We start from the raw sequence: 23,694 nt of genomic DNA, 5'->3' as shown, positions 1-23,694 counted from the left end.
CTCCTGTCTCCTTCACCTGATCGATTTTTGAAGGCAGCATAGATTTATAGAGCAGCTTTTTCCTGGGATGTTCTGAAGACGTTACAGTTTATTGTACAATATTTTGGTGGTTTCATAATTTTCTATAATAAGATCAAACATGTTCTGTTAAAAGAACAAATTACAAACAAAATTGTGAGTGCCGCTGAGTACACATTTGAAAATGCACATGGAAAATGAGAAGTTTAATAAACCAATGGCACTGAGAATAACTGCTCATATAGTATTATGAGCTGCAGAATTGAAGGTCATGACCTCATTGACAGTGGAAGGAGTACTCTGTCTCTGACTGATCACCTGAAGGAAGAAGATTACATCAATACACAAATTAGTAGAAGAAAAAGAAGTGGTAACACTTTATAATAACTTTCATTAATAAAACATTAACAAACATAATGTAATGCTTAATGAATCATTAGTTATATATATTCTCATAGAAATGTGAAATAATATGCCTTTTTAATGTTTATTAATACATGTATTAAACATTACCTAATAATTAACATTTCATGTAAATTTAAATGCTTACAAATGTCATTAAACTTCTAATTCATATAATGGACATCTTGAAAATCTACAAATAATTTTATCAGATCTTATACAATGATTAAAAGCTTTTTTTTACGCACAACTGCTGCTGTTGAGGTGTGATACAGTAATAGTTAGGGACAGGTTTGGTCGTACAGGAAGGTTTAAGGTTGGGGAACTGGTCAGCAGTGTACAGGGATCAATTTGAAGATGTGAAATTTGGTAAGCTCTGGTAATTTGGGGACACTTTTTGCCATCGAAATGACTGCTCATAATGGTGTTTATGATCAGTAAATGTTTTTAAAAATTTACAATTGATGAATAGTTTCCACTTTAGATTGGATACTGCAAAAACATTAACAAATAATTAATAAATGATTTAAGATGTGCAAATAATAGAAGTCTATACATCAAACAGACCAGATATATGACCTTTACAGACTATGATTAAAGCAATAAGCCCCAAGAAGCTTTGATTTACAGTGAATTTAAAAAAGTGAATTTATACTTTTGAGCATGTAGAAGAATAGTTCGCAAGCTTTGGGACATACAGTACTACTTTGTCGTAGCTGCTTCTTTAACGGATGCCCTGTTGCTTAGTTACGTGCATTCCGTTACTGTTTAAACTGCACTCTCAGTCATCTTTTTTCAGTTAACATGTTGCACGTTGATCTGCTAGTCGTGGGTCTATCATGTTGAGAACTCTGCTCATGTGTTTGCATGATGCATTTAAAAGTTAATGACTTAATGTATCATTAAAAAAGTTTACAGTGTTGCTGCAGCTGAAATATAACATGTATAACATTGAATTAATATTTTTCATCAGGTTAGACATTGATTATTTATCACTCAAATTGCTCTCTCTACCTGCCATATTCCTAGTTTTCATTTAACACTTTTTATGCTTGTTTGTTTTGGGAAGTCATGGCCTAGTGGTTAGAGAGTATGACTCCTAGGGTTGTGGGTTCTAGTCCCGGGCCGGCATTACCATGACTAAGGTGCATTTGAGCAAGGCACCGAACCCCCAACTGCTCCCCGGGCGCTGCAGCATAAAAGGCTGCCCTCTGCTCCGGGTGTGTGTTCACAGTGTGTGTGTATATTCACTGCTGTGTGTGTGCATTTTGGATGGGTTAACTGCAGAGCACGAATTCGTAGTATGGGTCACCATACTTGGCTGAATGTCACGTCACTTTCACTTTCACCCCCACGAAATGTGTTGTAGGCAATATTAGAGTGTGTATCCATCTGCACTAACCAGAAGTAGTAGACCATCTTAGCAAACTTTTTTAAACATAAGGTGCATCCACTTATGCAATACATAAATCCCATACTTATACAATATTCTATGACCTTTTGAAGTATAAATAGTACAAGTAGTGCAGTGTTCAGTTAACACTGAAAATTCCAAAAAGACAAAGTGCATTTTAAATCCCCGGGTGATGCACTTAACTAACCGAGAAAAAGTGTGGAATGTTGGACACTTCATGCACTCATCTGTCACAGCTTTAATTACGTAGCGAATGGGGTACGGCTATCAGTCTCTGATTATGAATGACAAAATAACTTTATATAATTCATACACCACATGGTTGAGTACATAATGCATAAGTAGGCCTACATAGTGTATGAATGAATAGTGTATAGTGCGCCATTTGGGGCGCAGCTATGTAGTTTCTCATAAACAGTTGGGGTTCTAACAAAGTGGTTGCTGAGCATCACACAGAAGTAAACAAAGTTGTATGTTTGTGTATTGTTGTTTTTGAATCATTAAATGAGATGACACGCTATGACTCTAGAACTCTCATGCTTTATCTACCTCCTTGTTCTTACGTCACATGCTTTTTTTTACGTTATGCACTTACATCATCACGTATCACACTTGAATACATTACAGTTTGTAGTGTAATTTACAACAGCTTCGAAGATGGGTCAACCAATCAGAATCAAGGACCGGAACTATCTGTTTTTATAATGGGCAAATTCCAAACAGAAGTGAGCATCCCTATGCCCTACTCCCATAGATGGGGAGAGCCCTTAAAGTGTGTTTTTTGGAAGGATGTAGGGCATTACTGTCTCATATAATCATTTGGAACTCTCTTGGCCAAGGGAATGACTGACCAAATGTTACCTTGACAACTGTGCGCATGCGTGCAGCATTCAGCACTCTACCAGTTGTTGCAAATATATATTTCTTCTCATTATTATTATTTTATTCAAATATTGTCTAATTGTGTCTTATTTACTATCTAACTTTTTCAAATAAAACTTGCATAATCTTGCTTAAACTACCATCTAAAATAAAGACCAATGTAATTAGCATTTTATACTTACGTTTTTTAAACTTAAAGTTTAACGCATTGAAAGTTAAATGACATTTGTGAATATTAACTAATGATCAGTTAAGCATTATATAACGTTTGTAAATGGTTTATTAATGAAGCTTTTAATCATTGTAAACTATCATTCAAAATCATTTGAAGATTTTTAAAACATGCATGATCATATCAATTGAAAGTTTAATGACATTTGTAAGCATTTCAATTTACAATAAATAATGATCTGTTACTCATTTGGTAATGTTCATTAGTTAACATTAACAAGCACATTAGATATGTGAATATATATTAACTAATGATTCATTTTTTTTTTTAAATTTATTAATGAAAATTATCATAAGGTGTTACTGAAAAAGTTTATCCCTCACTGTAGTAAAGCAAGTTTTTACACACACGCATGCACGCATGCACACACACGCAGTGAAGTAATATGATTAATAAATGAGCATGCCAGCTGATGTTAAATTAATTCAGCGTGGCTTTGTGTCAAAAACACAAAAGACAAGATACAATATTAAAAGTAAAGAGTTTATGAATTACATGCTTTGTAATTTATTTATTTAATCTAAATGGCATTAAACTGTATACCTTTAAATTTTTTCTGAATGTTAATATAAAATCTTACTTGTTTGGTAGTAATCATACACTTTGACCACTGCTGGCTTGAGATTCTTCACTGGAAGAACTTGTTTCATTTGCATCTTGTAATTCATAGAAATATGTTTTGGAATCTGCAGGAGGATAAACAAAAATACATATATACAGTACAAGTCATGGAAATGATTAAATACAAGCTAATTTTATAATTATTGTTTATTTACCTCTGCTAAATAAACTATGACATGGTCTTCTTTTGTGTCAACCCGCTCCACATAGTTCTGAGCAAGGACTGCTGAACTAATTGACGTTGTAAGCTATAGGGAAAATAGAATTACTAATATGAAAATAGGATTATGATGATGATTAGGTGTTTTTTCTTTCAGTCTTTGCAAAGTAAACCAAACATTCAAGGAAACAGAAGTAAAAATGTGTAAACATTTTTATTGTTTAAAGTGCCCTTATTATGGATTTTTGAAAATGACTTTTTATGCAGTGTGCAACACATCTCAAAGTAAATGAAAACATCCTGCAAAGTTTTAAATCTGAAAGTATAATTATCTCTTTAAATAAAGTTGATTCTGTTTCGATGAAATTAGTAGTTTTTTAAATGAATCCCAAGCTGTATTGCCTGCCCAATTGTTTGTCTTTTCGCGTTGGTCTGAATGAAAATGCAAATTCATTCTTTGCCACTAGGTGTGCTTTAGGAGCAGTAAAAATAGCCTAATGGTTAGAGATTCGGACTCGTAATCCAAGTGTGGAAAAATGAATTGTTGAGCGAATCGTTTGGAGTCATTGAGCAAGTGACTAAATGCCTATTGTAAGACAATGAAATTGTTTTTTTGAGCTGCATGTCAACCTGTTGTTGGGGTCTCCAAAAATCAAAATATTAACCTTTCATTACCCATAATGGGGGCACTTTAATACACATTACTGTATACATCCAAACACACCATTGATGTATCAGCTGTGAATCCTGATAAGATTTTAATATCCACAATGAGCATGTTAGTTGTTTCCTGGGGACCACCATACCTTAAAAAGAAAATTAACAGGCCTTATTTAATGCTAAAAACACAAACAAACAGGAACAAAACATATGCATTTAAACAAGCAGATGCATAAAAAAAATTTTTCTAAGTAATTACAGCATTTTACAACTGATACTACAGTGAAATAACTTTTCACATTGTCAGTAATTTTAGGCATTCACTAAAGAGGTGTTTATACATCTTAAAACAAAACAGTAGCCATAATAATAATCTAAATCAGTTTTTACTTGACAGTGAAGTTCAAAAAGAAATTTTGTTCCAATGTTTTGCAATCTCCTTCAATCTTAGCATCAATGCTCAGTGTTTTAGCTTCAGTAGGAGTGGGGATGTTGTAGAACTGAGCGATCTGATAGATTCAACACAAACAAAAAACATTTACAATCCACCTCACAGCAAATTAACCACACAATTCTAAGAAAGGAAAGAGAGAGATTGAGTGTGAGTCAATGAAGCTGAATGCACTACAGACCTGCACAGACACACAGGCTGAACCCTTCACTTCAATGCTGTAATTGGCTGGGACGTCCTGCAGCTGCTTCTCCTGGTACAGTAACTTATTGTCCTGATTGACATCAAAGTGGTGAGTGTCTGCTGCTGACTGTACAGTCACTGTGCTGGAGCCGTCAGAGCTGAACACTTTGGTAGCGTACAAAGACAGAGCCTGAAGAGCCACCACTGTGTCCTGAGAAATAAATGTGTTCAGTAATGTGTCTTTTACCCATTATTCAGCAATCAAGTGTTTGATTTGAGTAGCTTGAGTCACCTGTGTGGAGGAGAATCCTCCATAGGCATTCTGCTGCTTCACAAGCCAGCTGACAATCCTGTTAGCAAAGCCCAGATCAGCTGTAGTGAGTGAATCAGCAGAGAGAACAGCTAGCAGCACATATGAGCTGATCTCCACTGCCAGAGAATCAAAGTCATCAGCAGATGCAGACTGAGACCAGTGGAGACGAGACCCTTTAGGACACATGGACAAAAGAGACACCAGTAACTCAACGAGTATGAAAAGACAACAGAAATTAATCAGAAAAAAAATCTCTTACCTTCTGAAATAGCAACATCCTCCAGTTTCTTGAAAAGCTGTTGTCGAGTGTCTGTGTCTTTAGCCAGACTGAAGGTGTAGGCGAGTAGAGCAGTGGTGTAAGTGTTTTTGACATCCTCAATGACAGACTTACAACATGACAAACCTCTAGTGATGACAGGATCCTGAGACAAAAACAGAGAAACAGCAGCTGTGAGTAATTTTACTATGAGATTATACTGTGTTTCCTGTAGATGAACTTACTGTGACTGGAGTTTCTAGTTCAAGAAGTGATGCAGTAATGTAGGCCGTCATGGTCACATTATCATTCACTCCACCCTGCAATTTTATATTAGAGGAACATTGAGTAAAACATTTTTGTTACATATAGATTGTTTCTGTGATAATGTTTAGTGACCAATAGCACACCTTCATTCTGTTGTGGAACAGTCTTCCCTGTTGGATAAAACAGCCGTCTGAATCCCGTCTGCTTATTAACCATTTCTTTGCACTCTGAGTAATTTGTGGATCAATAAATATGTATTTCTGTGCCTTGCCAAAAGACCTCAGGACAAAGGCGGTCAACCTGGTTTTTGAAAGTTTTCATTTAAATAATGTCATTATTTTTTTCAGTTGATTAGTCAAACATTTAATTGCGATTAATAACATCCAAAATAAAACACTGTGTTTACGTGTATGTACTGTCTATATTTGTTATGCATGCATGTATGTATTTAAAGCTGCAGTTTGTAACTTTTTTCTAGCAGAAATAAAGAGAACCGAATGCATCTTGCAGAAGAACATTGTAGCAGGATACTAGCAGATATTGGGCTACCCTGCAGTAGTTACTAACAGAAACCAGTCTAAAATAGTCTGAATATAAAAACTTATTATATGTTTACTGTATTGATTCAGGATAAGACAGAAACACAGTTTGGAAAATTGATTCATGATCATTTATTATATTGTACATTTTGAGCACAAAATTTTTTACATACTGCAGCTGTCACATCTTCCTTGTGTGTTTTGCTGTTTTGCCCCTGCCTGCTGTGTGCCTTGTCCATAGCTATCCTCATTAGTTGGCATAGACACTCATTAAACCCCCACACCCACTCCTTGTTAGTCTCCATAGTAATTCATTGGTTCCTTGTGTTCCACTGTGTATAAATAACCCTTGTGTCTCACTTGTGTTTTGTCAGTTGCTGAATGTTATTGGTGTCGTTTCTACCTGTGCTTTGGTTTCTTAGTTCCCTGTGTTTCCTGTTTTTGTTCACTTAGTCATCTTATTAAACTACTTGCACCTAGATTTAAGCCTCAGCCTGTTTCATCCAGCTTCCCCACATAACAGCAGTTTTAAGAAAAATATGCTATAAATCTGAATATATAGTTAAAGTCTGAATGAATGGGGTAAATATGAATTTTGAATACATCAATGTAAATTGTGAATTTATATTTATTATTCTAATTGTGTAATAGTAAATCACAATGTATGTTCATAAATCTTTAATATATAAATGCATATCTGAATATACAGTATACAGTCTACATTTCAGCATAAATATAATATCTTTATTATTAGTTATGTCAATAGTTAGATGTTCTTGCTTTTTTCTTTTTTATGTAAACGCTATGCCTATGTATCCTGTACTTGTATCAATGCAGATATTGTACTATATTAGTTATTTTAACTTTTACTGTCTATCACATGCTGCTGCAATTGTCTCTTTTCACTTCAGTCACTCTTTATATATATATATATATACAGTATATGTATATATATATGTATATATGTTGTTTTTGGCAATGTCCTAGCCCTCTCAGCCATACTGAACTGTCTAGAAAAGATGGGTATTAGCATTGTCATTGACTGTGATGACATTTTGGCACCACAGCCAGCCTTTTTTAAAGTATATGAAAAATACTCCTTTTGGTTTAGATTAGTGAGATGCACTTACAATAATTAATATAGTAAATATTTATATTAATAACTATATACAGTATGCACAGGTATAATAAAAAGTATATTGATTAGCCTTATAGTAAAGATAGTTATATTAAGATAATACAGTATATATCCATATTTGCATCTATACAGTATATTCAGGATTTATACATATTTTCGGATTTCATGATATGCATTTACTGTATATCAATGATTTACATGAATATATTCAGACTTATAACTACAGTATATATTTAGAATCACTTCTATATATTCACAATTTACATTTATATATTCAGGCTTTTAACTATACATTCAGATTTACTTCAATATATTCAGACTTATAACTATAAATGCAGATTTACATATATATAATCAGACATAACAATATACGTATTCACAATTTACATTCATACATTCAGGTTCATTCATATATACACGTAATAAATATACACAGTATACACATTATGTAAACACAAACTTTTATTTCGGAAAATAAAAGTTGGTGATTATTCCTGACCAATTATTTGACAGTCTACGTTATTGAACTAAATACCATTGATGTAAAATAAAAATACTAATTTTAACTTTGTAACTATGTAGAGTAAAAAGTTACAAATATTTACCAAGTATTCTCATCTCCGTGTCCAAATGTGCTGTATCCACCACTAGTATGTCTATAGTTCAGCTGTCTCTGGTATCCTGTTGAGTTTAAACATTCTGGGTTGATCAAGTGTTTCTGAAGTCAAATGTTTTGTGACTTAATTTTTCAGTATTTCAGTATTCTCTTGACATGATTGTTTTCTCTCACCACTCTTAAGGAAGCCGGTGGCTCTGTCTCTGATGGCTGAAGTGAGCTGCTCTGTGTTTTTCAGATACTGCAGAATGTAAATATTGGGAGAAAGAATAGCCATATTTTGTTCTCCACAGCCGTACGGCATCCGTAGTAATCCGTGAAGATTGCTCAATGCACGACCCAATATGTCTCCTTCAAACCAAACACCAATGAAACTCATTACATTTTAGAAACACAAACTCCTCATTTCTGCTTGTGTATGTCAATGTTACCAATGACTGAAACAGAGGATCTGGCTGATCCCTTTATCACATCTTTAGGAAGATTCAGATCCACTTCCTCTGTGAGACTGTCGCCTATGAACCAGAGAGACAGAAACACATCAGTGATCAGCAGAGAAACACTATAATGCTAAATATTTTCTGCAGACAAACCCTTTGGACACAGTAACCAGCTGTAGGTCTCTGTCTTCTCAGTTCCTTCAGCCTGCAGCATAAAACAGTTACATCAACACATTATACTGACATGAGCAGCATTAGGATCATGAAGAAATGACGTCTGAGAGCTGTTTGACGTGTACTGACCTGTACAAGCAGACTTCGTGTGACTATGTCAATGCGTCCTCTCTCTGGCACGCTCACAATCTCATTGTCACACACAGTCTGGGACGACTCAGCCTCTGCACTGACTGTAATATTCAAGACTCCTACAACACAAGACATGTTGTGAATATAAAAAACATACACAAACACAGAGAAACAATGATTCAGACAGGAAAACTCACCAAGAACAGAAGGAGTGAGGATCCATTTAAAGGTTTTTCTTCCATTAGCACACAGACAGGATGAATACTGTTCCTCAGAGGAAGCTTTGAGAGTGTAGTCTGAGGAAGGAGCTGGAGTCACTTTAACCTGTCAATCAAACACACATGATTAGTGGCATATTTGATATGATTGGATAAGACTGAGTCTGAAGTCTCACCATGATGCACTTGGACAGATAGTTGAAGACAGTGGCCTTCAGCTCAAAGATCTCCCCACGGATGATGGAGTAAGGCAGAGAGAGCTCCAGGAAGAAGGGCTGGAAAACTGTCAGCTGAGCAGGAGGAGCAAGACCCAGACCTTCGGAGGACAGACAGAAGGCCTCCGTGTCCCAAGAGGTGATGGTGTCAGGAACTGTCACAGGAACCTGAGCTGATCCAGAGTCTCTGTGTTGATATTACAAGAGAATTTCATTGGACTTTTAGATGCTGTTTTGTTTTTACAACATTCAGCACATACATAAAACACTAATAATCTGATTCACAGTAGGTCTCTAGTTTGTCTAATTTTTATCACTCTGAATGAATCCAATGAAAGTTGTGTTTATATGAACCCTAAACTTTGCAATCCAATTCACATATTCATTTAGATGTGTATTTTTTGTATTCCAAACACAATCTCATTGCATGCACAGTGTCAAGAGAAGCATTACAGATATTGTAGTTTTAATATGATATTAAATGATGTTGACAGTTGACAATATTGTCACTAACCCAACTGCAGCAAGTTGCCAAATCCATGTTTCAGGAAAGACAGTACGAACTGTCACTTCAACTGTAGAGTCTCTAGCATCCGACTTAAGCATTATACCAGATCGACTGATATAATTATACATCACTATGAAAAAAGCACACAATATGATGTGATACCCATATCAGAACATGTACTATAGCAATTTAGTACAGAAATACTGTCTTGTATCTCAGTCACATTATATACTATATATATTATATATATTTTAAATCATTGATAGCAAATGCATGCATTAATGAACTCATACATACATAAGATATAACCTATACCTTCATTTTTGTAATAAGTCAAGCCCTTGTATGACAGACACTCAGGGACTCGCAAAGCCAAATTTGTAGCCATTTTCAGCCCCACACTCTGTCCAACAGCAAAATGAACCACATTAAATGTAACATAAATACAAAAAAAACAAATGCTGTCAGAATAAGAGGAATTGTAAGCACATGCATTGATATATTTATGCATGTAGATACTCAACTAATCTACTGTATTGTTTCACATAGTAATCCACTTGTTACCTTTAAGGATTCATAGGCATTGTCTGTCAGTACAGCCCGACGGGGTCTCACATGGAGACACTCCTGCTTATCTTCAACGCTGTAAGGGTAATCTGATACTGATTGCACTGGCAGCAGGTTGAAGATCTGAGATGAGAGCACATTCACACTAAACAAGTCATGTCAGGGTACCTCTTAATCTTTATGTTGCGGTGGGAAAGAAAATTAGGTTTAAAGGGATAGTTCACCCAAAAATTACCCCATGATTTACTCACCCTCAAGCCAATTTGACTTTCTTCTCTTAGATGAATACAGTTGGAGTTATATTAAAAAATGTCCTGGCTCTTCCAACCTTTATAATGGCAGTAAATAGTTGACAAGATTTTGAAGCAAAATAAAGAACATCCATCTATCATGAAAAAAGTACACCACAATGCTCCATGGGGTTAATAAAGATGCATTTGAGTAAGAAAAATAACCATATGTAAAATTTTATCAACCGTAATCTCTAGCTTCCACTAAGTATGCACATTCACAAGAGTGACATTCCAATGGATGATGTAGGTGTAGCATAAGCTCCGGTGAGAATATGCAGTCTCTCAAGGACTTTTTTTGTGTTGTAAACGTTTTGTTTACAACACAAGAAAACCAGACTCCTCTTGGCTTATTTTGAAATCCTCCAACATTTTTCATTATAAATCCTCATTTTATATTTAATTAACTCTTTTTGAAATAATTAACGACCAGTGTTTTGTTTGACACATGCACAACAATTAACAGAAGACAGAGATGGAGAGGTATATAAAGTTGTAAATATGGATATTTTTCTTATACAAACGCATCAATTCACTTCAGAAGGCTTTTATTAACCACCCTGAATCATGTGGAGTACTTTTATGATTTAAAGGATGCACTTTATTTTACTTCAAAATCTAGACTGCTACTAACATTATAAAACTTGGAAAAAAAGAGACATGATATTTTTAAATATAACTTTGTTTATATATGTCTGAAATAAGATAGTAATTTACACATAGGATTGCTTGAGGGTGAGTAAATCATGGACTAATTTTCATTTTTGGGTGAACTTTCCCTTCCCTTTATGTCACCATAAACAATAATGATTATTATAGAAGATACTAGACTCATATATTCCAACTATGAAGACATAGGTAAACAACACTGAATCTCTGCATTTACACCTTTTCAATATCCAGACGTTTTCCTGGCTTCAGGATCAGGACGCTCTGATCGACAGCACTGAGGCCGCACAGTGAACCAGGCTGAGCTGAGAGCTGGAGAGTGTTTTTCTCACCAGGAACTGCTCTAGAAGGAGAAAACTGCAGAGAAACCTGTGAAGACAACAGTAGGGTGAGTCATTTCAGTATTAAATCAGAATGACCGTTATTGTGTAAATGGGAAAATGTTTTTTTTTTTTTTTGACATGCCTTGTTTTTGAAACACTTTTCAATGTCAAATGTTTTGCTACGACCAACAACATTTTCACTGGGCAGAACACAGTAGGCCAGAATCTGCACTGCAGGAGCTAGATCTGCACCAACAGACAGTTTGAATGACATTGTGCCACTTGCTGCTCCATTAGAAGACTTGACTTCAACCTTCTCATATCCATGATGAACGATCACTCCTCTGGACAAGACCTGACAGATAGATGACACTCCAATGACAAACTGACCAGTGCAGCCAGTTAATACTGTTAACAAACAATGATTTCAACAGTGTATCAATGAACATACTGCACATTCTCACCATATAGACAATGTCAGTTTTGAAGTCTTTAGCAGTCTCTCCAATAAAATAATACTTGATGGTCACTGTAAACTCAGCATCACACTTTAATGGTTGCTCAATATTTTCTATAATCAGTTCACTTAATGATGGGGTGTATGGAGTGGCAGGCCGGAAAAGCTGAACTATTTTTCTATCCGTAGAGAAGTAAGGTGATTTGTAACCATGATAATGAAACGTTGGATACACACTTGCCTGAAAAAAAAAAAGAAAAAGAATGTGCCAATATTTTCATGTAATCAAAACATTAACTGATCAAACACTTGTTGGATGAGCAGCAACTGTCATACCATCAGATTAATGTCTTTTTTAGGAAGACTAGATGTATTAAGAGAGAAGCTGGCCAGTCCATCACTGTCTGTAGTGAGATTTAGGAGCAGTTTTGAGGGCCAGGTTCCCTCCAAAAGATAAACCACTTTGTTTTGTATTGGTGCACCTTTGAAATTTGAGAGTTTGATCTGTTTAAGATAAGATTTTGAAGGGATAAATGATTATGTACATATCAATTAATGCTGTTAAACTGAGACAACCTGATTTTACACTTACTTTTCCTTCTATAACTGATCCATGTTCATATGTTTTGGGCAGGTCAGTAAGTGTGCATTTTCCAATTTCAAAAGTAAGAGATACAGTTTCAGATTTTGTCATGTTAATCTCTGTGAAATACATATATTTGGAGTGTGAAACTTGCATTTTAATGAAATCATATTTTAAAGCTCTCCTTTCAAGACTTAATAGTTCACCTGTTCCTTCTTCTGTCACTGTTGCTTCAACATGAAGAGAATTTTCCAGCTGATTCTCATATGTGGAGTTTAAAAAGGCAGATAGATCTAAGGTATGGATGGCACAGCCTGTCCTTTTCATCTAATGGAAATGAATGAACACAAACACAATACTTTAGAGTGACTTAATAATCTGGATTTAGGAAATAAATGCCACATGCCACTTTTGGTACTGCACTGACAAACCTCAGTGGTTTCATTCACACATATTGGACTGTGTATATCACCCCAGTAAGAGTAGCGTTGAATATCACGACACACTTTCACCCATGATTTACCAGATAAAGGCTGCCCGTATGTGTATCTGTAAAACATGTACAAGTCAAAGATGGATGGAAGAAAACAATACTTTCTTTATGTTTTTAAAGGGGTCATATGATGCAATTTTAAATTTCCCTTTCTCTTTGGAGTGTTACAAGCTGTTTGTGAATAGATAAATTCCCTAAATTTGCAAAGACTAAAGTCTCAAACTCAAAGAGATTTTCTTTATAAAAGTTAAGACTTGTCCACTCCCTCATAAAATGCCTCATTTAAACACGCTCCTACGTCTACATCACTGTGTGGGAATATTTGCTTACCACCGCCTAAATGTTCATGCAAAGAAATAAGGTATAACTTTTATTCTCACTGTAGTATTGTTGTTGCTGCTGCATATCGTGGAGACACTGTGTTTTGTTGTGAAAGTGAAACTACTTTGTTTGGTCTTCCAAAAAAGGACGATATTTGCTTCATCATGCCTAGATCTGATCCGTGCTGGTTGCTGAGGAAATATGTCAACTTCGCTGTGGATTACCGGATCGGTTGCTGCAAACCCACTGGCTGCTCCTTCGTTGAATTCACCGGCTGCACCGTTTTCAAGCCCGTCGGCCGGTCCTCACTCAAGCCTGCCATGTGTGATGCTATGTGTTTCATTGTGAAAGCAAAATTACTTTGTTTGGCCTTCCAAAAGGGGACACAACTAGAAATCAGTGATTGGCCGGCAGCCATATCACCCTGGAGCCCAAGACCGGTTTCCCACTGAAGCTAAGCAGGGTTGAGCCTGGTCAGTACCTGGATGGGAGACCTCCTGAGAAAACTAGGTTGCTGCTGGAAGAGGTGTTAGTGTGGCCAGTAGGGGGTGCTCACCCTGTGGTCTGTGTGGGTCCTAGCGCCCCAGTGTAGTGATGGGGACACTATACTGTCAACAAGCACCGTCCTTCGGATGAGACGTTAAACCGAGGTCCTGACTCTCTGTGGTCATTAAAAATCCCAGGAAGTCTTTCGAAAAGAGTAGAGGTGTGACCTCGGCATCCTGGCTAAATTCGCCCATTGGCCTCTGACCATCATGGCCTCCTAACAATCCCCATATCCGCTGATTGGCTTCATCACTCTGTCTCCTCTCCACCAGTGAGCTGGTGTGTGGTGTGTGGTGGGCGTTCTGGCGCACTATGGCTGCCGTCGCATCATGCAGGTGGATGCTGCACACTGGTGGTGGATGAGGAGATACCCCCTGCCAATGTAAGCGCTTTGAGTGCCTAGAAAAGCGCTATATAAATGTAATGAATTATTATTATTAAGCTGTATTTACAGTACTTTTCCAGAACAGTTCAATCCAAATATTCAGAAATGTATGCAGCGCATTTTATTGAGGACTGTTTCCTGAAAAGTAGCCTACAATACCGTCTACACACAAAGGCTGTTTCTGATTTGTCAATAACGTTTCAAGTGCAAGTTATGAGCAGTGTAGAGTAGCACTTGCTGTTTGTCATTTCTCCAATTACAAATGCAAACATGGTTTTATGTTTACGCAGTGCAATACGCAATTTACAGTATAAGTAATACGTACTTACAGTATAAGTAATACTAATTATAATTAGTAATTAAGTCTCCACTGGATGCAACAAATGCCTAGTTTGTAATGGGTTTTATTGGTTTTGTCTCGTCGTGCCGGGAGATGGCATTGCAGTATGGTAAGGGGCGTAACACACTTGAAGAATTCAGCCAATCACAATGCACTGGATTTCTGGCCAATCAGAGCACACCTCACTTTTCAGAATGATGAGCTTTGTAAAGAATCAACGCATTTCAAAAAGGCGGGGCATAGGGGAACCAATAATGTACATTATGTGGAAAATAATCGTTTTTTTTTTTAACTTACACCGCATAAGCACATTGCATTACACCAAATACAGAACATAATCTATTTTTTAGCAGCATCATATGACCCCTCTAATACATTTAAGTGAAGATGCTACTCACTTTCCACAAACCTCAACTGCCATTGACTCATCATCTATACTCACTGTCTTTGGTGTTCTAACAGTAACTTCAAACTTAGGCAAAACTACAAAAGAAGAAAGTTATTGTAAATCACATTTTAATTTTGTATGAAATTTGTCCCATGCAAACATTGCAAATTATTCATTACTTACCATATTTTTTCACCTCAAAATCATGGGAGATCATCCTGTCACCAATATAAGCCTTCAGTTTGTACATGCCTTGATGCCCTTCCGGGTTTAATTCATAAGAATGCTGCAAAATCCACCTTGTTGAAGACACATTTGCCCATTGACCAATTCTGTTACCTTTACTGTCCTATTTAATACCAAACACAAAGTGAAGTTAGTTACAGCCAGCTTTCAAATGTTTTGATCAATAATGAAGACATACAGAATAATTATTGAAAACACAATGCAAAAATCAGTCAGTGCCAATGTTGTGCTTGTCATGAATGACTGTACAGAAAGAGGTTTTGTGTTCTTACCTCAAGTACCACTGAACTATACTGTAAAAAAACAAACAAATAGTAATTAAATAAGTTGTAAAACTGATATGATTAAAAGCCAACAATATGTTTGCTTGTTGAACATATTTAAAAATAAAGGAGAAAAAAAAAACATGCCAGACCTGCTGATCAAGCGGCGAAAACTTTTTATCCATGGTAACAATTCTAAAATTCACTGTGAAAAAAAGGTATGTTAAATACAATTATAATCCATGTCTGTATTTTGAGAACGAGTATTTCAGATCTAATGGACCATAAGCTGTAGCAATTCCTGACTCTACCATTTTACAATGCTCATTCACTGTAAATTATAGATATTCTTTATCTTACATTTTACTCTGTATATTTCCTGGGTTTAATGTTCTAATGTTAATGTTCACGGAGTCAGTGTCATTGACTGCATGAATACACTAGCATGGCGACCTGTTTACATGAAGGCTCCAGCACTGCACATCCTTGTTTTATTGCAAACTGTACTTTCAGGTTTTTCCTGAATGGACTTTTAGGTGGACTAAAAGATAAGAATAAAACACTCTCTCACATGTTTTCCATCAACATTTGACATTTTTAATCTCAAAAGCTAAAAGACTGTTTATACAGCATACAGTATTTCCATTATGTTTTTTCTATGACACTGGTATTTTTACACTGCAGCGTTTTACACTGTACATGTTTGACATCACAAAGCCGGGTTAATATCAAACTGTGATGCTCAATTTACTGTATATATATTGTAAATATATTGTAAATATATTGTTTACTAATATTAGGTTTTGTCAAGGAGGGGGTATAGGCCTATATTTGATGATATTTAAACATTCACAGCTTACCTGTCTGTCCTGGAATATAGATGGGTTTATCAGTCTGGATAAAGGTCAGAGGATGGTAAGATCTGAACAGGACTTTTCTCTCTTCAGTCATCTTGAAAGACTCTCCTTTAAGTTCCACCTTCATTCTCTGCACAGATTCTGTTTCTATCAGAGGAGCCTGATGAGAAATAATATCCTGTATTCACAACCTCTACAAACAGACCATCTCAAAAACCTTTATGATGAATTATGAATTATGATGACCTTTTGGTTACAGTTGATAAAACACTATTTGTCTGAGATTTTAATATTCATGTTGATAATACAAACGACACATTAGGACTTGCGTTAACTGACCTAATAAACTCTTTTGGAGTCAAGTAAAATGTCACCGGGCCCGCTCATCACTTTAATCTTACACTAGATTTAATTATATCGCATGAAAACGATCTTACTGATATCGTACCTCAAAGTGATGATGTAACTGACCATTTCCTTGTATCGTGCATGCTGCATATCACTGATATTAACTATATGGCTCAGTGTTACTGTCTGGGCAGAACTATTGTTTCACCAAAGACAGATTTGAAAATAACCTGCCTAATTTATCTCATCTGCTATGTGTACCCAAAAATACACATGAACTAGATTAAATGACTGGCAACATGGGCACTATTTTCTCTAATACTTTAGAAGCTGTTGGCTCCAACAAATAAAAAAAAAAGTTAAAGAAAAACGTACATGGTATAATAGTAATACCCACACTCACAAGAAAAAAACTCGTAGTCTTGAGTGCAAATGGAGAAAAACTAATATGGAAGTTTTTAGAATAGCGTGGAAAAACAGTATGACCAGCTACAGTACAGACAGGCTCTTAAAACTGCCAGGACCAAGCATATCCACAAACTCATTGAAAATAAACAAAACAAACCAAGGTTTTTATTCAGCACAGTGGCTAGATTAACAAATAACCAGACACTACCCAATTCAAATATTCCATCAACATTTAATAGTCATGACTTTATGACTTTTTTCACTGATAAAATAGATAACATCAGAAATACAATAACAAATGTAGATTCTACAGCATACTTCTGTTTCATCCATCACACCCAAAGATAAACTGCAGTGCTTTACAACTATAGGACAGGAAGAGCTAATAAAACTTATCACTGCATCTAAACCAACAACATGTTTATTAGATCCTGTACCCACTACATTACTGAAAGAGTGGTTCTTGCCTGAAGCTGAAGAACCGCTTCTCAATATTATTCACTCGTTATCTTTAGTTCACATCCAAAAACCATTCAAGCTGGCAGTTATTAAACCTCTTATTAAAAAAACACAACTATCCTAGTGAACTGGCAAATTATAGGCCCAATTCAAATCTTCCATTTATGTCTAAAAATTTTGAAAAAGTTGTGTCTGCTCAATTTTGCTTCTTCATGCAAAAAACAAAAAAAAAGATCTGTTTGAACAATTTCAGTCAGGTTTCAGGCCACACCATAGCACAGAAACTGACACCATATATCATGAGATACACATAGATTGATTACAAAACTATACAGGTATTCAAGGGCAGGCTCTAAGATGGTTTAGATTCTTGTTTATTTAAATAGGGAGGATCTCATTTATCACCAGTAAAATATGAAGTGCCACAAGGATCTGTCCTAGGTCCTGTGCTATTTTCAATATACACATGTTGCCCTTTGGTAATATTATTAGAAAATACGGGATTAGTTTCCACTGTTATGCTGATGATACTCAACTATATATCTCAACGAGATCAAATGAAACTTCTAAATTATCTAAGCGAACAGAGTGTGTTAAAAATGTAAAAGATTGGATGACCAATAATTTTCTCCTATTAAATTTGGATGAGACAGAGATATTTATTAGACCAAAAAACAGTACACACAATCTCGTAGATTACAGTTTGCAACTAGACGGATGTACTGTTACTTCCTCTACAGTCAAAAATCTAGGTCTTATATTAGACAGCAACTTGTCTTTTGAAATTTTCCATGTTACATAAACAGCATTCTTCCATCTTAGAAACATTGCCAAGCTACGAAACATGTTATCCGTTTCTGAAGCTAGTTCAGCTAGCATTCATGACCTCTAGACTGGACTATTGTAATGCACTTCTAGGTGCTTATCCTGCATCTTCAATAAAGAAGCTACAGATAGTCCAAAATGCAGCGGCTAGAGACCTTACCAGGTAAAGAAAATATGATCATATTATGCCAATTTTACAGTCGCTGCACTAGCTACTTATTAAGTTCAGTTATCAGTTACAAAATATTATTACTTACCTATAAGGACCTAAATGGATTAGCTCCTGCATACCTAACTACCCTTATACCACGCTACAATCCATCATGCTCCCTAAGGTCACAAAACGCTCTACTTTTTGGTAGTTCCTAGGATAGCAAAGTCCACTATAGGAGGTAGAGCTCTTTCGCATTTGACTGCCAAACTCTGGAATAGCCTTCCTGATAATGTTTGGGGTTCAGACACACTCTCTCTGTTTAAATCTACAGTAGATTAAAAACACATCTCTTTCGTCAAGCATTCAAACAATGCATCTCATAATTTGTGACTGCAGTTGTATCTGATCAAATGTGCATTATTATTCTTTAGCTTGGGATAAATTAATTGATTTTACTTGGTTGGAACAGCAGCTACGCTAATTATGGCTCTATTTGTTTATCTGTTTTGCCAATATGATTTACACAAGCTTCAGTCTGGATCAAGAACACCAGAGAAAAGATGATGCCAACCCCTCAGAGGACCTCAGATGATGCTAACCCTGAAACAACATACAGAACTACAAAATATTGCTACAAGTGTGATCATATAATAATTGCTGTTAAAAGTGTTCATTGTCTGGTTGACTACATCTTGTATTAATTTCTCAGAAACTTTCTGCCATATGCACATAAACTGACAGTCACCACTGATAAGCTACTACTTAATAATGTAGAAACTAAATTTTCTGTAAAGTTGCTTTGCAATGATTTGTATTGTAAAAACGCTATACAAATAAACTTGAATTGGATTGAAATATATTTGAAAATACAGGTGCTTCTCATTAAATTGGAATGTCGTGAAAAAGTTTATTTCAGTAATTCAACTCAAATTGTGAAACTCGTGTATTAAATAAATTCAATGCACACAGACTGAAGTAGTTTAAGTCTTTGGTTCTTTTAATTGTGATGATTTGGCTCACATTTAACAAAAACCCACCAATTCACAACAGTCTATCAACTAATCAATTCAAAACATCTGCAATATTTCCGGAGCCTTCAAAATGGTCTCTCACTAGCCTACACAATCATGGGGAAGACAATCATTGACACCCTTCACAAGGAGCCACAAACATTCATTGCCAAAGAAGCTGGCTGTTCACAGAGTGCTGTATCCAAGCATGTTAACAGAGGGTTGAGTGGAAGGAAAATGTGTGGAGACAAAAAAGATGCACAACCAACCGAGAGAACCGCAGCAATATGAGGATTGTCAAGCAAAATCGATTCAAAAATTTGAGTGAACTTTACAAGGAATGGACTAATGCTGGATCATCAAGAGCCACCACACAAAGACGTGTCAAGGAATTTGGATACAGTTGTCCTGTTCCTTTTGTTTAGCTACTCCTGAGGCGTCTTACCTGGGCTAAGGAGAAGAAGAACTGGACTGTTGCCCAGTGGTCCAAGGTCCTCTTTTCAGATGAGAGCAAGTTTTGTATTTCATTTGGAAACCAAGGTCCTAAAGTCTAGAGGAAGGGTGGAGAAGCTCATAGCCCAGGTTGCTTGAAGTCCAGTGTTAAGTTTCCACAGTCTGTGATGATTTGGGGTGCAATGTAATCTGCTGGTATTGGTCCATTGTGTTTTTTGGAAACCAAAGAAATTGCACTCATTTACCAAAATCTTTTAGAGCACTTCATGCTGCCTTCTGCTGACCAGCATTTGTAGATGCTGATTTCATTTTCCAGCAGGATTTGGCACCTGCCCACAATGCCAAAAGCACCAAAAGTTGGTTAAATGACCATGGTGTTGGTGTGCTTGACTGACCTGCAAACTCACCAAACCTTGGGGAAGTCATGGCCTAGTGGTTAGAGAGTTTGACTCCTAACCCTAGGGTTGTGGGTTTGAATCTCTGGCCGGCAATACCATGACTTAGGTGCCCTTGAGCAAGGCACTGAACCCCCAACTGCTCCCCGGGCACTGCAGCATAAATGTCTGCCCACTGCTCCGGGTGTGTGTTCACAGTGTGTTCACACTTTCACTCCCTTAACCTGAACCCCATAGAGAATCTATGGGGTATTGTCAAGAGGAAAATGAGAAACAAGAGACCAAACAATGCAGATGAGTTGAAGGCCACTGTCAAAAAAACCTGGCCTTCCATACCATATTGGCAGTGCCACAAACTGATCACCTCCATGCCATGCTGAATTGAGGCAGTAATTAAAGCAAAAGTATTCCAGGTATTGAATACATATACAGTAAATAAAAATATTTTCCAGAAGGCCAACAATTTAAAACAATAAATAAAACAATTCTCTCTCAAACAGCCATAAGATCACATAACAGATCAGATGACTGTGTAATATGACACATTTGCTTTGAACTATTTTTATTGTAATATCAGTTTGATTATTCTGATATTTAGACAGCTGCTGATAAGTAACTCTGCAACTACATATCAACTAGTGATCATTGGAGTATTAGCATGTCTGCTACTGTAAATGTATGCTAAGACTTTATTTTGATGGTCAACAAACAGATAAACTGTGTCTTTTGAAGTATGTCAGCTTATTCTACCATACCAGATTCTACCATTCTTGAGCACACTACTCTAATGAGAGTTAGTTGGCATGTAGTTGCAAAGTTTTTTATAGTCAATTGATTAAGGGGACCAGCAAAATAAAATGTAACCATATAAAAGATAGAATTTTTTTCAGTAGGAGTATTAAGCTCACATCAAATAATAAACATTGGCTCCACAGAAAACACTCAAATAACACTAAACATCTGCACTCACAAGCTATAGTAAGATACTGTGCAGATCTTAAATAAACAATGTCAAGGTATGATACAGTCCATGAAGTAGATTTAATATGGTGCTCATTGTGTGTTATAAATAATCATACTGTTAAACTTATAACCACATATACGTAAGTATTATGATGCATTATAATTGTTATGATTATTTATGAGTTGATATAACATATTAGACTTTTTAAATTTTTTTATAATCCATTATGCATTCATTATAATGCCTTAAGAATACCCTTATAATGTATTATAAATACAGGCTTCATAGAAAGTGTTACAAAAAATGTATTGGTCTTATGAAGTATTCTAATTTGTTGAGATAGTGAATTGGTGGGTTTTTGTAAAATGTGAGCCTAAATCATCACAATGAAAAGAACCAAAGACTTAAACTACTTCAGTCTGTGTGCAATGAATTTATTTAATACCCGAGTTTCACAATTTAAGTTGAATTACGGAAATATATGAACTTTTTCATGACATTCTAATTCATTGAGAAGCACCTGTATTTATTATAATATGCTGATGGCAGACCTTGAAGTTAAAGCAGCGGTGAAACTCTTCCTCAGCTTTCTCCTGCAGCAGTAAAGTGCTCTGATCACCATCAACCAGATAAATGTTCATGACAAGGCTTTCATTGGGCTTGAGAAGACTTGCACACAGTCTGGCCTCAGATCCTGACTCGATCACTGCAGGAAACGTCACTGTGAAAGATCTGTAAAGATATGATAAGGCATTCAATCATTTTGAGTAGTACGTTTTTTTTATTCTGAAATGGATTTTATTGCAAAACATCAAAGTTAATGAGTTGATTTAGTTGCCCATTTTTTAAATGAGAAAAAGCGTCAAGATGATTTATATATTAATTTTTTAATTTTTATAGAAGCACTACTTACGGCCCTGACATTTGTCCATTGACACAGACAAGAAGGAGAGAGAACAGAAGGAGCTGTTTCCAACAGGGGCTAATGTTCAGATCCATGATGACGAGTGATATCCAGGTCTTGACATAAACTGAGCCGTCTCTTATACAAGGAGTCTCATGCTAAAGGTGGTCCTTCAAAAACATTTGTATTGATTATTTGATTAATGATTCAACCATGTAGGCAATAACGTTTGAAAACCTGTGCAATATAAGCACTACTAAAACCTGAAAAATACATCTGTGCTACAGTAAATATTAAAATGATTATTTATGCAATACAATATAGATGATTTTGTAACAAATACTTACAGACTTATATTTTATACTTATATTTTCAAAACATATTTTACAGTTTAACAACTCAAACTTTACAGTGAATTTATGCTGCCATTTTACGAGGAAATGTATATTTATTTTTATATTTTATAAATGTTTTTAGTCATTTACACAGCCTGTAGAAAATGGTTAAATATACACATCATCATCTGAACAAACCACACACACACACACACACACACACACACACAAAATACCCCTAGGGCTCCTTCCAGTGTCAACAAACAATACTGAAATCAAGGGTCAAGAATCCCCTACACCCACTCAGAGTAAATGTTTCTTCATATCTTCATATTGTTTGTTTGTTTTCTGTCTAGGATCCTTTTTGTAATATTGAGATGAATATGCAGATTGGAAAAGTTTGACAATTTCTAGTTTAATATTGTGAATCCTTCTGTTTTTTTTTTAGGAATAATAGTATTCGCCTTTTTACTTGGGAGTGAGGGGATGAGAAGTTTCAATGGAAGTCCGGTTCCACTAATGAATAAAAAACAATAAGATAATTGTGAATTTTCTCTCACATGCAACCAATTGCAGAATAAGCGTGGGACACCGAGAACTGTCTCAGACAATGGGGTGTCAGAACTTCATTAACATACAGACCACAGCTGTTACAAGATTGGCAACTTCATTTACATTAAGGGTAGTGAACCAACTTGTATAAAATAATGTTTGAGTTTAGGATGTTAGGGGATCATTCTGACTTTGCTATGCTGCAATAAACATGTCATCATTTTTTCTTACACTATCATCAGAAAACATCTGATTCTGACATAATATTTTCACTTTTGGGGAGTATCTAGTTACATGTAACAGAGTTACATAATTTAATT

General features: G+C 35.8%; 1 protein-coding gene across 4 annotated transcripts; it reads right to left on the bottom strand.

Moving 5' to 3' along the window:
- LOC132108039 (alpha-2-macroglobulin-like) lies at window positions 1–22,647 on the bottom strand. Of its 4 annotated transcripts, none has more exons than XM_059514494.1 (35): window positions 22,497–22,647; window positions 22,135–22,315; window positions 16,571–16,727; window positions 15,863–15,915; window positions 15,720–15,740; window positions 15,385–15,550; window positions 15,212–15,296; window positions 13,160–13,277; window positions 12,935–13,055; window positions 12,738–12,847; window positions 12,482–12,649; window positions 12,153–12,386; window positions 11,831–12,043; window positions 11,585–11,734; window positions 10,404–10,529; window positions 10,155–10,242; window positions 9,846–9,969; window positions 9,293–9,518; window positions 9,096–9,222; window positions 8,896–9,017; window positions 8,746–8,797; window positions 8,584–8,667; window positions 8,327–8,503; window positions 8,142–8,217; window positions 6,003–6,159; window positions 5,838–5,912; window positions 5,596–5,758; window positions 5,316–5,509; window positions 5,022–5,234; window positions 4,780–4,898; window positions 4,454–4,535; window positions 3,725–3,817; window positions 3,529–3,634; window positions 260–336; window positions 1–122 (listed from the first exon to the last, which is right to left on the bottom strand). In XM_059514494.1, the coding sequence occupies exons 1-34, from the start codon at window positions 22,580–22,582 to the stop codon at window positions 296–298; spliced, it is 4,308 nt and encodes a 1,435-aa protein (XP_059370477.1). In that variant the 5' UTR covers window positions 22,583–22,647; the 3' UTR covers window positions 1–122; window positions 260–295. The 4 variants fall into 4 exon arrangements, with proteins under 4 accessions (XP_059370477.1, XP_059370478.1, XP_059370479.1 ...); XM_059514495.1 differs by having other exon boundaries at window positions 2–72; XM_059514496.1 differs by having other exon boundaries at window positions 5–146; window positions 264–336.
- Between the last annotated feature and the right edge of the window lie 1,047 nt (window positions 22,648–23,694).

Source organism: Carassius carassius, chromosome 28, assembly GCF_963082965.1.
Source record: "Carassius carassius chromosome 28, fCarCar2.1, whole genome shotgun sequence".
Classification (NCBI taxonomy): Eukaryota; Metazoa; Chordata; class Actinopteri; order Cypriniformes; family Cyprinidae; genus Carassius; species Carassius carassius.
The sequence above is the reverse complement of the archived record's forward strand: the minus strand, read 5'-3'. Positions and strand labels throughout refer to the sequence as shown.